The sequence below is a fragment of the Delphinapterus leucas genome, chromosome 1, assembly GCF_059928025.1.
Source record: "Delphinapterus leucas isolate spDelLeu-1000000601 "Yukka" chromosome 1, BTC_Dleu_Yukka2, whole genome shotgun sequence".
Taxonomy (NCBI): Eukaryota; Metazoa; Chordata; class Mammalia; order Artiodactyla; family Monodontidae; genus Delphinapterus; species Delphinapterus leucas.
The window spans coordinates 116,380,864-116,396,330 of record NC_143129.1 but is presented as its reverse complement, the minus strand read 5'-3'; the positions used below and the strand labels follow the sequence as shown (position 1 = coordinate 116,396,330).

General features: G+C 41.0%; 1 protein-coding gene across 11 annotated transcripts in view; it reads right to left on the bottom strand.

Annotated features, from left to right (window-relative positions):
- Positions 1-7,508: 7,508 nt before the first annotated feature.
- The window catches only part of SSX2IP (SSX family member 2 interacting protein), a 46,998-nt gene continuing 39,039 nt past the window's right edge, over positions 7,509-15,467 (bottom strand). For 6 of the 11 annotated variants that reach the window (XM_089920273.1, XM_089920272.1, XM_022580950.3 and 3 more), the window contains one exon: positions 7,511-15,327. In XM_089920273.1, the coding sequence (XP_089776399.1) occupies positions 15,153-15,327 (175 nt within the window). In that variant the 3' untranslated portion in view covers positions 7,511-15,152. Of the gene's footprint in view, positions 15,328-15,467 lie in introns of all 11 variants that reach the window. The other 5 variants (XM_089920295.1, XM_022580959.2, XM_022580952.3 and 2 more) reach the window with 3 other exon arrangements.

Genomic DNA, 15,467 nt, shown 5'->3' with positions numbered 1-15,467 from the left:
AGGCGGCCGAGGGGCCTCAGACTCCCCAAGCCGGGATGCAGGTGGAGCGAGTCTGAGTGGGCCCGCCCTGGTTTTCCGAGACCAGTTTTTGGTTTGGGTTTTGATTTTCATTTCCCACCTTCTTGCCTCTCCATCCATATTTCCCTCCACTTGTGTTGTTTTGTTTTTTGTGTTTTGCAATACCACTTATTTTTTTCCCCTCTCCAAAGTCATGCTTATTCATTGTAAAAAACTTTGGAAAACATTTAAATATCGTAAAGATGAAAATAAATAAAACATCTTTAATCCCATCATTTTAGAAATAAGCACATGATTAAAGTACTTCTTTTCTTCTAGTGTCTTTTGCTATACACGATATTATGTATAAGATAAGCCAAGGGGCAGCCAGGCCTTGTTTCTAAGGGCTGGAGGCCCTTACTCTGCCGTTTGGCCTTTCTGTCTTCTCTTTCACGAGCCCGTTTCCACATCAGGGCTGACTCCTCAAATAGCATTACCCAGTTTGTTGAAATTACCTGACCTCAGTTCGTTCAACTCCGGTAGGGAAGAGTAATATTTGCTTGGAGGTTAGGCTTCCGTGATTGCTATGAGACTCAAATGAATCTCGAAGCTGCATTTGCAAATTTTCTAACCTTGGAAATGCTATACCTCCTTATGATCCTCCTCCATCGGTGTTGAAGCCTCCCCTGCTAGCAGGATGGGGAGCTTCATAGGGGACATGACTCGGCATTGAACTAGTGTGTGGCTGACCAGTTTGTCAGCTCCGTCGCAGGACCCCAGTCCTGCCCCCTCCCTGAGCACTAAACTTTAGCCTAGTCACAAGAATTGTGCCCAAGCTAGGTGAGTTCACTATCACCTTTTACCCTCACCTTCATCTGATATGAAAACTGGAAGAATGCCTTTTGCTAACACAGATGGTTAATGGTCATGAGACTCCCGGGGGGAGGAAAAATCCCCAGTTCCAGTCAGCGCCAACTGTGCTTCTCACTGGGTAGTCAGATTCTATTTTTAGCTTTGGCTCCTTTAAATCCTGCTGTAGCCCCCTGGTGGTTCGGAGTGCAACTGCTAATATGTCTGCATCATCTGTCCGCCCCATCCTTCCTGCCTGTGTGTAAGTTACCCATAATAAGCTTCATATTGCACTTTATGGAGTTGCCCGCTTCGTTTTTTCCATCTCAAAATTCCTTCTCAGTTCAGAGGATATTATTCAATATCTTTGCCTCCCAACAACTAGACAATTCCTCCACCATGTAGTGGCAGAGGCTTGGAGAGACAAAACAACTGGCACAAAGGCACACAGCTTGACGGTGACAGGACTGGACTGTAGCCCATAAGCTTCTAACCCACCTGTCCATGCATCATCTCCAATAGAAGAAGATAGGGAAGAAGCGTCTCCTTGGAATTGTTCCAGGGCGTGCCTCTCCCCATGCAGGGGACAAGGAGAAAGGGATAGAGGTTCTCAGACTCTGCTCTAAATGTTCAGGAGTGGGAGAATTAGCCCCTTATTCTTCATGCATTTAGAATCTTTTTCTCTTTTTTTTTTTTTTGTGGTACGCGGGCCTCTCACTGTTGTGGCCTCTCCCGTTGTGGAGCACAGGCTCCAGATGCGCAGGCTCAGCGGCCATGGCTCATGGGCCCAGCCGCTCCGCGGCATGTGGGATCTTCCCGGACCGGGGCACGAACCCGTGTCCCCTGCATCGGCAGGCGGACTCTCAACCACTGAGCCACCAGGGAAGCCCTAGAATCTTTTTCTTTTTAATAATGTTCTTCATGTTCCATAACAGAGCTGAACATGCATCCTAAATGGCTTCTAAAGCCCTTTGAAAATTTTATATACTGGAATTTCAAAATAGACAACTTAATAGTTTGCTTCGATGTTAAATGAGTCACTCAAAATTAACATTCTATTTCTTAGAACTGGTGGGATGATTATCTCTGTCAGGGAGTGTTTGTGGAGATGCTCTGACCTGAGCCATCATAAATATTGAATGGCCAGTTTGACGCTAAATGCTTTCCAGTCTACAGACTGCAGCTTTCTTGATCAGTTTCAGAGACTAAGCCCTGAGGTGGGTTAGGACATGGAAGCAATCTGTAAGACCTGAATATTTATACTTGATCCCACAGAAGAGATCATCTAATTTTGACCTGCCTGAGCAACCAGTAAGAATTTTTCTATTAAGCCACATAATTTATGTCTTGCCTCATTCTTATTTATGTACATTGTGGCTGTTCCTACAGTACACACTCAAACATACGGGAATCCCACCCCTCTTGTTAGCATGATTGATCGTGTTATCTTAAAGGGCAGTCTGACTGGACCACCAGGGCACCTGTAATCTGCCACCTTCCCCCACACCCACGTTTCTCCTGGGGTGCACATGGACAGGGGGGAGACAGGCCTTCCAAACCTGAAAACAAGAACCGGAAACGTTTCGAGATGACCGTTGAGGAACAGAATAAGGTGAAAATGCAATGCCCTGGGAGCAAAAATAGACATAAGAGTTCTTTTGTAATCCTGTTGGGGATTTTATTTTTGCCTGTTTATTTCATTAACTCACCTCAAGTGAGAGTTTTCACCTTAAGAGTCTTGTCTGTGAAACAGAAAATGTTAAGTTTGTTCCCAGGTGCAGGGGAGGATAAACGGCTTTCTTACTTCCCTGTCAAGGGCTCCATTGTGTTCAGGAGTGCATCGTGCAGGCTGTGGCTCCTGTCCCGGTGACCACAGGTTCAAGGACCAGTTGGGATACCCAGCCACTGGAAATGGAGCTCAAGCCACCCTGCAAGGTCCCTGGGGGCAGCCCTTCTGCTGCTGGCTTCTGGGAGCAGCCCCTCTCCTGAGCTCCTTCTCTAGCTGTGGTCGGTGACAGTTGGGAGGGAGAACTCTGCCTGCACAAAGACATCATGGAGTACACGACCCACCAAACTGAGCCAATACTACTTCCCCCTATTTCCCCAGATATTAAATGGAGCCAATTACATAACACAATAATTCATCTTCTGAAAATTCACTTAGCTTTAGGGAGGTGGAGATATCTGATTTCTGCACAGGAGGTTGAGGAGACAGCCCTCCTCTCCCCTCTGCACGTAGGCAGAGCAATAGGTAGAGTTTGAAGGCAGAAGTGCCAAGGCTGCTTCTGTCACTCTTGGCATCAGTGTTATCGCCCCCATTCTTGTCACTTTACTTTGCCACAGTGCATTAGGAAAGGTCTACCGGGAGGGCGACACGCACAGGCAGCTTCCAGAAAGTAAATCCCAATATATCCTGGCTTTGGGGACCTCATTTCTGACCTCTTTCCAGGGTCAGGCAGCAATGGATCAGGCAGAACATTTTCTGAGGAACTCTAGGAGAAAATGCAGGCAGAAGAAGAGCTTTGGATAACTCCTCCCAAACCTCAATGGAAAGAATATTTTGTAACCTAGAGGCAGAAGAGATAAACTTCAACCTGTCCGCTGAGAACCATCGAGTTCTGGAGCAAACCTGACCAATACCAGCAGCCCATTGGTAGCCTGAGATCAAGGGCTTTTGGGGGTTAGAGTTTCTTGCATCTCCGTCACCACAGTCTCTGCAGCGGTGGGCTCTGGGCTCCCATGGGATAGATTACCACAGTGGGTCTCCTCTTGAAAGCCATCTTGCTGCCCAGCAGGAATGGTGACATCCACATACACAGCACACACCCTTTGTGCTAGCAGTTAGCCTACACCCTTCTATTGCTCTCAAGAAACCTAAGGAAATGCAAGTATGTGGGAATGATAGTAAAGATAAGCTTAAATTTGCTCCAAATAACATTTTTAAAAGGAATTCATTTGCAAGCATTTATACTCTATTGTAACTAATTTCTTGCCACATAGCTGTGGATGAGAACCACTGACCTGTCCCTGGGATTGGGTTTCTGCTCAGATGCCTTGGGAACTGGAGTCTGCCCATGGGTCTGGGGTCCTGACCACATCCATAGGCCTTGCCAACTCCTTCTCCCTGTTGGGTGGACCCCTTGCTCTGTATTTCCAACTAGAGGTTGGCATCTTGTTCTGTTGGGGCACATTGCTAACACTTTTTCAACGCTTACATGAGTTGCCAAATTGTTTTGCCTAAGTCACTTCCAGCTGGGTTTCCATCATTTATAGACAGGATCAGACATGACTTTGCCATGATGGAATTGCTGGTTACACCCCTTGAGGACCAGTCTAGGCAGCTGGGATGGCGACCCCAAACCTGGTCAAGCCCACTACTGTCTCCCTGAAAAGAATATTTTGAGGCATGTAAAAATTAAATGAAATTCAATTTCAGTGACCATAACCTAAGTTTTATACTAACACCACCATTTTTATTCATTTATGCCCCATTATGACTGCTTCCATGTTAACGTGGCAGAGTCAAGGAGATGTGATGGGCCATATGTGATGCCCTCGTCTCTTTGCATGGCTGCTCAGTCATAACTGGGCACAGCAGACTGCAGTCACATCTTGTCCACATTTCAAGTGGCACAGGTTACACCATACAGTGACATTTAAAAATTCCTTTTATTACCTGTGTATACTCATCACGACAAATTGAGACAAGAGGAGTGAACTTTGAATGTTGTATTCTTAATAGAATTTTGCTATCAAATTAGATATCAAAGCATGGTTTTAGACTCGTAGACATAGAAAACAGACTTGTGGTTGCCAAGGGGGAGGGAGGATGGAGGATGGATGGATTGGGAGCTTGGGGTTAGCAGATGCAAACTGTCATCTATAGAATGGATAAACAACAAGGTCCTACTGTATAGCACAGGGAACTATATTCAATATCCTGTGATAAACCATATGAAAAAGAATATGAAAAAGAATGTATGTATAACTGAATCACTTTGCTGTACAGCAGTAATTAACACAACACTGTAAATCAACTATACTTCAATTTAAAAAAATATTTTTTAAAAAAGCATGGTTTTATTATGCAAGGATATGATCTGTGCTGAAGGAATACAATGTATGTTAACATTATTAGATAAACGTTCATCACAGGAAAGCAGCGGTCAGAAAATTTTTTAAGTTTAAAACGGAATCTCTTATTATAGCAGAATTTCTTCACAGGAATAAAAAATGAAAACGAGTCTGCAAGCAAACTAAGTTTCCAAGGAGTTCATTTGTTATCCAAGCAAGAAGTGTTTACCAATGATGAGTTAATCAGGTAGTATTTGATTACTGTAGTTGAAGACATGTGTTATTCAGTTTTAGCAAGAAGTTACTTAAAGAACTGAGGACATTATGAGAAACATCGACAGTAAATTTTAAAAACCAAGGCAAGTGATTTTCCTTGGCACTTGATGAGTCAACAGATGTTACAAATACTGCCCAGCTGTTATTTGAGGGGTCAACAGCAGGTTTGAAGTGATGGAAGAATTAGCCTCTGAATAGTTGGCCTGGAACAATTACAGGTGAGGACATTTTCAAAGACATTGAGAAAACACGAATTCAGTACAATTCGAAGTGGAATCTGGTAAGACAAGTGATGGTAACGTGTGAAGAAGCAGGTACTTTGCAGAAAGATGTAAATCTATTTGAATTTATTACACAATGACACAAGAGCTGTTTGTTATAGAACCAGTGGTCCCAGTGGTGAATGTCCTTCATTCACATGGACTTAAACATGGTCAATTCTGTGAATTTTTGTCGGCAATAGGAACTGACTATCCCAACTTTCTTGGCCACACAGCAGTTTGGTGGCTTAGCAGGGATAAGTTTCATTGTGATTATTTGAGCACAGGACCAAGACTGAAACTTGTCAAAGCTGGAGGAAACACCTTCATCCACTGTTGTTGAATACTGAATGGCTTTGTAAATTCACTTTTGCTGAAGACTTGATGTTTCTCAATGAATTCAACCTCTTTGCCTGAACTTCCTTAAAATTCTCTCCTTCCTAGGGACGGTCGATAACCAGACTCCTGGGTCTTCTGCTTACACACGTGCCTTTTAGATGCCAGTCATATCCAAGTCTCTACCTTCTGCCTTTCATTCTTTCTCCTTTTGGACCTCATCTGTGCCTACATGTTTTCTCAGAACTCAGTATCTAGCCCAGACCTCTTTGTTGATTTCCAAACCCGTATTTCCAGTTGCCTACTGGACACATGAACTGGGATGCTTCAGACACCTTAAATTCAGCACACCCAGAACAATTCATTATCCCTGCATCAGGGATCCCCAAGACCACTCTTAGGCTTGATGATTCACTAGGACTCGCAAGTTGAGAAAAGCTGTTACGCTCATGGTTATGATGTATTACAGCAAAAGGATACAGATTAAAATCAGCAGAGGGAAAAGGCACATGGGCAAACTCCAAAGGCCCAGGAGAAATCAAGCACAAGCTTCCAGGTATCCTCTCCCAGTGGAGTCACACTCATGTGTGACAATACCTGTGAAGTGTTGCCGACCAGGGAAGCTCACCCAGGCCTTGGCATCCAGGGGTTTTATTGGGAGTCAGTCACATAGGCGTGGAGCACCCATGTGAATGACCTCAGCTACTCAGATGCCAGCCCCATGGGGCAAAAGCAGGCATTCACCATGAGTCACATTGTGAGAATGAACTTATGTGGTCACACCGTACAGCACGGCCCAAGGCTTCAGGCATATAAAAACATTCTTACTGGGCAGAATATTCCAAGGCCTCAGAGGTTATTTCCCAGGAGCCAGCCAAGGGCCAATCCTAAAGACAGAACTTTCTTGGGAGTAATGTACAGGTAGCCCAAGGGTACTGAGTTAACTCTTTCCCACGTGACCTCCCAAGGCTGTCCTCCTTTACACTCTATCATTTGCCATTACCTGAGTGGGAAATCAGCCTAGAGTGCTTTGTTTAACTCCATCATCCAATCAGATCTACCTGTAAATCCATCCCCTTTCTCAATCACTTCTCGCTTGGGTTACTGCAAACTGGCTTCATCTCCACTTTGCTTTTCCAGCAATTCTCCATACTGCTTCCATCTGGAAATTAGGATCGTGATAAATCCTACGACAGAGGTATGCACAATCAAGGCATTTGTAATAAATGCTATAATAGAGGAATGCTCATGGCGCTGTGACAAGGAGAGAGGAGGAACAGTCTGCTTGTGTCACGTTCCTGCTTGATTTATTCAATAGCATCACCAAGCCTTTAGGATAAATTCAGAATCCCTTATATCCAAGACCCTCTTAACCTCGTCCCTGCCTACTCTCCCACTGGTCTCCTTTACTCTGTGCAAACAGAACCACTTGTAGTTTCAATAAACGTTCTGTGGTTTCACACCCTTGACCTTAACTGTTCTGTTTCCTTTACCTGGAATGTCTACTCTTCAATATTTAGTTCAAACATCCTCTCTGATCTCCTACCTCCCAGTCAAAGCTGCTGCCCCCCTTCTCTGACTTTCTGAGCGCTCTGACACCTGTATTGTAGGGCTTGTCCCACTGCCTTCAATAGTTCACTCACTTGCTTCCCCTGGTAGATTGTTAGTTTCTGACAATGACCAAGTCGCCTTCAATGTTACAGCCCCAGCACCTAGCACTGCAATCCTACTAGGGACTCAATAAACATTTGCTGAGAGAATAAAAGAAAGTTCAATTCTGATAGCAGAGAGGTGACTGCCTGTTTATAGAAGCTTATAGGGAAAGCTTTATAGGCATAACATTTAAGTTACTATTAAAGGAAAATAGATGTTATCAGATTGAGAGAAAATGCTATAAAATAATTTTAATATGATTCCTATGCTCAGCTGTAGCTCCACCATATATTAGCTGTGTGGCAATGGGCAAATTGCTCTCTCCTTGCTTCAGTTTCCTCATCTGTCGAGTGGGTATAACTATAGCTCCTACCTATAAAGTTGCTGGGAGAAATAAAAGAAATTGCTTATTATGGCTTTAGTGTGGTGTCTGGAACACAGCAAGGGCTGTTTAAAATGTAGTAAGTGTCTACCCACAAAAAGCAGTTTGATTGTGTCACAGATGTGTAGATTGAGGGAAGTTGGCATGGAATTTTGAGAGGCTCTCCAGCAGTCTGAGTTATAAATGAGTCGACAGAAGGCTGCTCTTTTCTATCAGCTCTGCTCTCATACAACAAATGCACTCCTAAGACCACCATGTGCTAAATCGCACAGTAAATAACACAGGGGGTTTGGAGAAAATAGGATTATGGGCACAACACTCAAAAACTTCATCAGTGACTCAAAAAAAAAAAATCCTAATAAAACAAGCAGCAGAGTTTTATACATGTTAAATGGTTAAGAAACACATAAATACCACAACAAATACAGCACTTGACCTTGGAAAAGGCTGGAAGTTTGCTTATGGAAGGGGTGTTGGTAGGTTGTAGCTTGTGAGTTATTGTAAAGTGGCGGCAGGAAGTTGCCTGAAATGGAAGGGGAAGTTGTAATGCCAGATAGGGGTGGGTGTTGCTTGTAACACACGTGGTAAACTGAAGTTGCTGGTGGATATTTGAGGTGTCTATGTGTTTTATGTGTCTCTACCCAGCTCAGTTCAGCTGGGGGTAGTTTTCCGTATCCATCTGGTGTTTCTCACAGACAGAATCACGCATTAGCAAATGCAAATTTTGCACTATGCTTAAACCGTCCCCTAATGTATCAATCACCCTGGGACAAATTTGATTTTTTGCGTTGCACTTCTAAACCAAGTGTTTTAGGAGAACTGACTGTACCTTAAGATAGACAACAACTTGACTCCATCTTTTATTGATAGAAACCGTACCTGAGGCATGAATTAAAGGGAGTAGTTTTGAAGGGATTAGGGTTCAACAGTCGAAACTCAAGTCAGAGTTCTGGTTACTTGGAGGAGCCTTCAGCCACAAGTAAGGTGACCGTTCATCCCACTTTACACCTCTGGTACGGGCCTCATTATGAACAGCTCCCCTTTCACTACTGAAAAGTTCTCAGTTTGGACAATAATTTATAGATTTTAAATTAAAAGCATGAACTGAATTTGTCATTTCCTCAAATCTTTGCCTTTGATAAAAATGAGCAATCCTGTGTCAGAAATAAAGGATCAAAGCTGAATTTTCTAATTCCAGTTAAAATTTCCCATGGTTTCTTTAAGATCAAAATAGCTTCTTAGAACTAACATATGACATTGTTTTGTATGGCTAATTGTTGACGGATTTCCCTTTTTCTTTAGGGCATTAAGCCTAGAAGAAATAACTGTTTGGGAAAGTTTGATTTCACTAAATTCAAATAATCTATAGAGATTTTCACTATTTAATTCCTTTTGCTTAAAAAGGGATGAAACTACCAAAAATAATCTATCAATTAGTTACTTTTCAAGGTAAAAGCGACTGATAAAGAAAAAGGCTAAAAGAGTTTAGTTGATCCTCCATAAAAGCATTGCATTCCTGGGCAACTCTTTCAGAACTGTTTCATTGAAACTTTTCACTGATATAAAATCAGGAAAAAAGGTTATCCTGAAAGAGTTAGAGGCACAGGTATTCGGGGTAAGTTAATTATGATGTTGTAATCAAGTAATGACCACACGTAGGGGCTGGAGAGGACTAGGTGCCGACACTTGTTAGGGTTGAGAACCAGCAGTGTCTGACCCCATCCCTAGCTGGACAGCTTCCGCCTCAGCTTAGACACCAGCTATATTAGAGAATTGGGTCCAGAGAACTGGAATGGAGGGCAGGTTCTGGGGTCTCAGTCTGAGGGCTTTAGGGAACGTGCAAAAGTCTGCTTTTTTCTAATGAGTACACTGGGCTGGGGCGTGGTTTTCTTTAATGGAGCACTGTAACCAGGAAACTGTCTTGACAAACCAGAAACAAGAAAACGAAATATCTAAATGCAGACACAGCAGGGAAACTAGAAAATCTCCAGCTGCCCTGCAAGCAGCTGTTCTTTCTAAATTGAGTAAAAATATTCATACACGTTACTTAATTCTACTACTTTAACGTTCATTTTTCATGGTGATATCTGCAAAAGATTACTGGACCATTGGACAAAACAATGTTTTTGGTCACTGTGGCTGTAGTCACAGAGGGACGTGGTGCACACACTACGAGAGAACAAAAGACACGGCAGAAAAAGCAGGCTGTCTAGGTGTATCTTGGCATTACTCAGTGACCTTTAGTTAGAGTATTATTTGCTATTAAATTGGCTATCTCAATTAGATCCTTAATGCCCTAAACTTGAAAAGGTAGAGATTCAGTTCTGAATAGGACTGCCATGGTCACCATTAACAAAAACAAGGGTGAGCTTCGTATGTGGATCAAACAATCAATACCTTTGGAGATGACAGGGTGACAGATTATGGGTTAAGAACTGAACAATTTCACTCAGAAAGCCATACCAAAAGGCACTACAGCAGTCTGGAATAAGTTGAAATTTAGGGATGATAAGATCTGGGTTTTTCAGTTCTGATTTTGTCACTTATAATTATGTGAGCTTGCATTTGTCCCTTGATATCTCCTGAGTCTGTTACCAACTCTCTAAAAATAGGAAGGTTAATATTCTATTTTGCAGGGTTGCTGAATCAAAAGAAAATGTGTTCAGTATACTATATTTTAGTAAACGTGTAAAATTACCACTTAGACATTAAAAAACTTCGTATTATGAAAAGGTTAGAGAAGGCAAGAGAAGCCTTAAAATACATTCCTTCCAAAAATTAAGACGATTTGAAGCTTTAATAAATAATCAGTAAAAAAATCCCTTGCACAGAGTAATATGTTTTGCTGGTTATTTTTTTTTTTAAAGTAAGTAACACATCAAGCACATTTTGTAGCAGAGCTATCAGTGCTCACCAACTAGCCTCATTTTCTGCATCTCCCAGTCGTTTGTTGTTAGGTTGAGGCTGTACGTCTAGTCTAGGTTGTGGACAAAGCAATGTGCGTGTCTCTTTCAGATCTGGCTCTTAATATCCACCATCACCTGCCAGTCTGCTCTTTCTCCGATTTGACATTGCGGGCCATCGAGCAGACCGCCCAATCCACGCTGGTCATTTCATGAGCAAGAATTGAATTTTTGTATTGAACCACACAAGTTTGGTGTTTTTCACTGTAGAATGGCCTACTCTATTCCAATTCTCTGTGCGAGGAACCAAGCTAGATAGGGCTGGAAATCAACCAAAACAAAAGGCTCCTAGCCCTCCTGAGAAAGAAGAGTTTCAGGATTTTGACCTGAAATGTAGTCCATTCATGCCAATGAAGTAATGTGCTACTTGTTTCATTAGTATTTCATCTCTCTCATTAATAAATATTGTGTGCTCACTACGGGTTAAGCGTCATATGAGGTATAAGTATTTCTGAATCTAAAACATAAGAGGGTCTCTACCAGGATCTTTATGTAACACTGGCATTACAGTACCTCCTAAGATCTCTGAAATCAGGTATTTGTAAACGTTAAAAAAACAAAACCAAAAAAACCAACCAGTCAAGTGAAGTATTTTTATATAAATCAAATAATTTAATCAGTCCATTCCACTTTAATCTACATCCAACCTGAAAAAAACATCATATTTAGAGAAATGACTAGAATAACCTATTTCATTACCCTTATCTACATGGCCCAAATCTTTGTAAATTCTTTTTCTATTAGATAATAATACATGTTCTTGTGGGCGGAAATCCTTAATGCTGCTTTGCAGGTATTTTGATTGTAGAAAACAAAAACAAAACCCAACACCCAACAAAAACAAAACAGTAATATATTAATTACATAGTTCTTCCCATAGGAAATAACGCAAAGACTCTTTAACTAGAAGCTTGCCACGTCACTGTTAGGAGACGGATACGTGATCCTGGAGCAGAACAACGAGTCCAAGTTTTATCACCAGACCGAATGTCTGAACAGCATCACCCATTGTTTATGACAATTTAGGTTTATATAGCTGGTCTTCCACTCAACCCAGAGATTCTCAGTGGCAGGGAGCGTGCTTAGCTGTCTTTCCCTCCCCAGTAACTAGAAGGTAGTAATAAGCCCTGACACACAGCAGCTACTTTTATATGCTTATGAAAAGAATGAAAAAAATTAAGGACAAACATAGGGAGAAGTATATTTACTAGACTTCCAAGACCCATACTTAATTTAAATCCAATCTAGAAATAAGAACATGATTTACATCAGGCAACAGGTGTTCAAGACTTTTACAACAGGGCAATCACATAAGGGGTCTGCTAGCTCACAGCATTCTGTGCATACACACTGCAAAACCTCTCCTGGCATTCCGGGCGTTTTAAAACGCTCCACCAGGGCAGGTCAAAACTGGATTCTAGGGCGCTCTCCTTCTCACCATGTACCATGGAATATGTTTCCCCCAAAAAAGTGTTACCACAGGCCTATGAACAAGTCTGGGCAGCAAAGGTACGAAAAATGCAATTCTAAGTAACGACAGTATTTTAATTATACCATGAGGAAAACAATTTGCCATGGATTGTTCCGTGAATCTACACAGTTAATACATTGCTTCTACAAGAAAGTACCTATTTATTAAGTTTAATCTTAATTTTCTGGTAGGATTGTTCTCCTATTAAGTTTCTCATCATAAATTGAAGATATAAAAATTTAAGAGTAGGAAATAAAATCTCTTAAATTTTCTTTGCCACTTTTATGCTTTGAAAATTCAAAATGGATAAAAACAAGTAAGGCACAGAATGTTTCAGATCTGCATCCTGATAAAGAAGAAGACACTGAAAATGGTCAGGAAGACTTTCAAGCAAAAGTGAACATGGTTCTCTCTCACCTCATCTTGGCTAAATGCAAGACTGCAGCACGGCTGTATTACTAGTAAACTGCAAACACCTAGAGAGGGAAGGCGAATAAAATCTAGGAGTTTTATGTGTGGAGTCAGGATTTATCCAGCATGGAAACCGTTTCAACATTCTAGGAAGTTTAGCGTGACTACGAATCGTCATTGGAGCTGGAATGTAAAGCAGACTCTACGCTGTTAAGTAAAACATACAACTACTGGCAGATCTTTTATCAAAAGCACAATGATCCTGGCTTTCATTTTACTGTTTCTTTCACACCTTAGATTTCAAAGTAAGTCTCAAGGGAATTTCTCTCTCCAATATGAGAATTCAACCAACTTTAAAATGAAAAAAACAAAAAACTGATGCTGCTTTGGAGAAATTCATCATTGTGGAATGCAATATTCCTAAAATAAGAGATTACTCTGAAAATTAGAACACTGTTTCTAGCCGAGTATATCATAGAAAGCCCTGAAAAAAAAACCCCAATTCTTGACAAATGTATCACTGCCTATTTAGAAAATTTGATTGCTTTTCTTCGATCACGTTATTGCTCAATAGCAAAAGAACGATATCACAGCTGTTTCTTCCTTTGGAGTATGGTACTACTTCTGAAATTCTGCATCATTTCTAATATTTTTAAATGGTAAAAAAGGGGCATGCACCAAGCTGAATGCGGTGACTAATTTGCTTTTGCTCAAGAGCCAGCTTTTTGAGACTATAAATGTGGTACTACTTTCTCATGAGCACTTTCACTAATGTCTTACAAGATACTCAATAATATGCTATTAACCCTGAAAAAATGGCTGCTGCTACGCAACTCCAAAGTTATATATATAGTGAGTGAGTGGATGACAAAAGTACTTTCTTTTTTTTTTTACAGTACATGGGCCTCTCACTGTTGTGGCCTCTCCCGCTGCGGAGCACAGGCTCCGGATGCGCAGGCTCAGCGGCCACGGCTCACGGGCCCAGCCGTGCCGCGGCATGTGGGGTCTTCCCAGGCCGGGGCACGAACCTGTGTCCCCTGCATCGGCAGGCGGACTCTCAACCACTGCGCCACCAGGGGAGCCCGACAAAAGTACTTTTTAACATGACAAACTTAAACTGAACAGCCACAACCAGGTGAGTGAATACAAACGGTTAAACTGCTAGAAAATGGGAAGGCAGATGGGCCTAGGCTACAATACCTATAGCAAGGACTGGATATGTGTAGGCTTCTACATGCAGAGACAAATAGAGTTAGGTACTTAAAGCTTTCTGATGAAAATTCTAGGAAAGTGCTTGGGCCCACACTTACATTATTCTTACTATCAATAATAATAACAATAACAACCATGAAGAATCATGCAATCAGTCCTGAAAGTGAAATGACAAGTTTGTCCAGAGGACCATATCTGGACTATAAAATCTGATGCTTTTATGTTATCAGATTTCCTTATCAGTAAATATCTCATTGAAAAAATTATATTAAAGAATTATTGGCAACTGTACAAAGCCTTTGCTGGTATAGGTGTTACGGTATGGGTACCCATCTGGTAGAGAAAATATCACCATCCAAACATCTTAAATATCTTAATAGCTTCTATCATCCAAATATCCTAAGCCAATATCCTTAAATGGTTTCATCCAAAGGTACTCTTGTCTCACCTCTATTACGCTAAAATCAATAAGCCTTTGAAAAGTTGTAGTATCCTGCATATTAAAAGAACCTAATGCTGTAGAAATCTCCAAAATGTAACATTAGTAATGTTAATGATCTAAAGAACTTGGCTTCATGGAATACCTTTTCAGTATTTATTGCTCAGATGGGTTCAAAAAATTCTTAAACATAAGGTGGCAATGGCTCTAATACATCTGTAAACAGAATATCACTAATAAAAATTTTATTGGCATGAAATACTATAATTATGGATGTGTAAAATCTTTAAATCTTAAAGCCTCTTAACATAATCATGTATATCTATGTACAAAACATACATAAATTTCACTTTATTTAAAACATATGAAAGAGGGTATTTCAAATCACACTAAACATAATAAATATATAACTTGCTTTGTTAAAAAGCTACAGTATACATTCAAGGAAAGGCTAAACTTCCAATGCCAACTATATATGAGACAAAATTAAACATTTACAATAACCAGTTTCCTAAAAGTGCTATTTTTAATACCTATAAGAGGAAACTCATTCTAGTGCTTTGTTTGCATCCAAACGTTTATACATTCCTTTATTCACAGAACCAGGTGCTTCTGTTACTAAAAATACATATCCAAAGCTTTTATATCCTTTTAAATAGATTTAACATTTTAGCTCTTTGGGGGAGGAACAGGGAAGTCCAAACAAACAACACAGACCATTTTAAATTATTAGAGATGATTGACTTTATAACACACCCTGTTTCAACTCAGATGTGAAATTTGATGAACATGTTAATGAAAAAAAAAAAAAAAATCCCAGTTCACATGTCTAAGGTAAGTCATCCTTCTCTATGTGAGCATCCGCGTGGGTCGAGGAGCATCCACTACAGCAACCTTCCTGTGAATCAGGCCTTGATGCCACGCTCCACTTCTGATTTGTACATTCTCTTCCAACCTGATTTGGCTTAGATTCTTCAGGGGCTGTATTTAGCACACTGATTGAACTGTTGGGGAAAGAAAAGGGAGATCTCAATCATCATCTCCTCCTCCTTTCACACCTTAGATATGCCTGAATGTCTAAAATCTGATTACTCCCTTGTCTCATGCTAAGCAAATTTCGAGGACACACTGGTCAAAAACACAG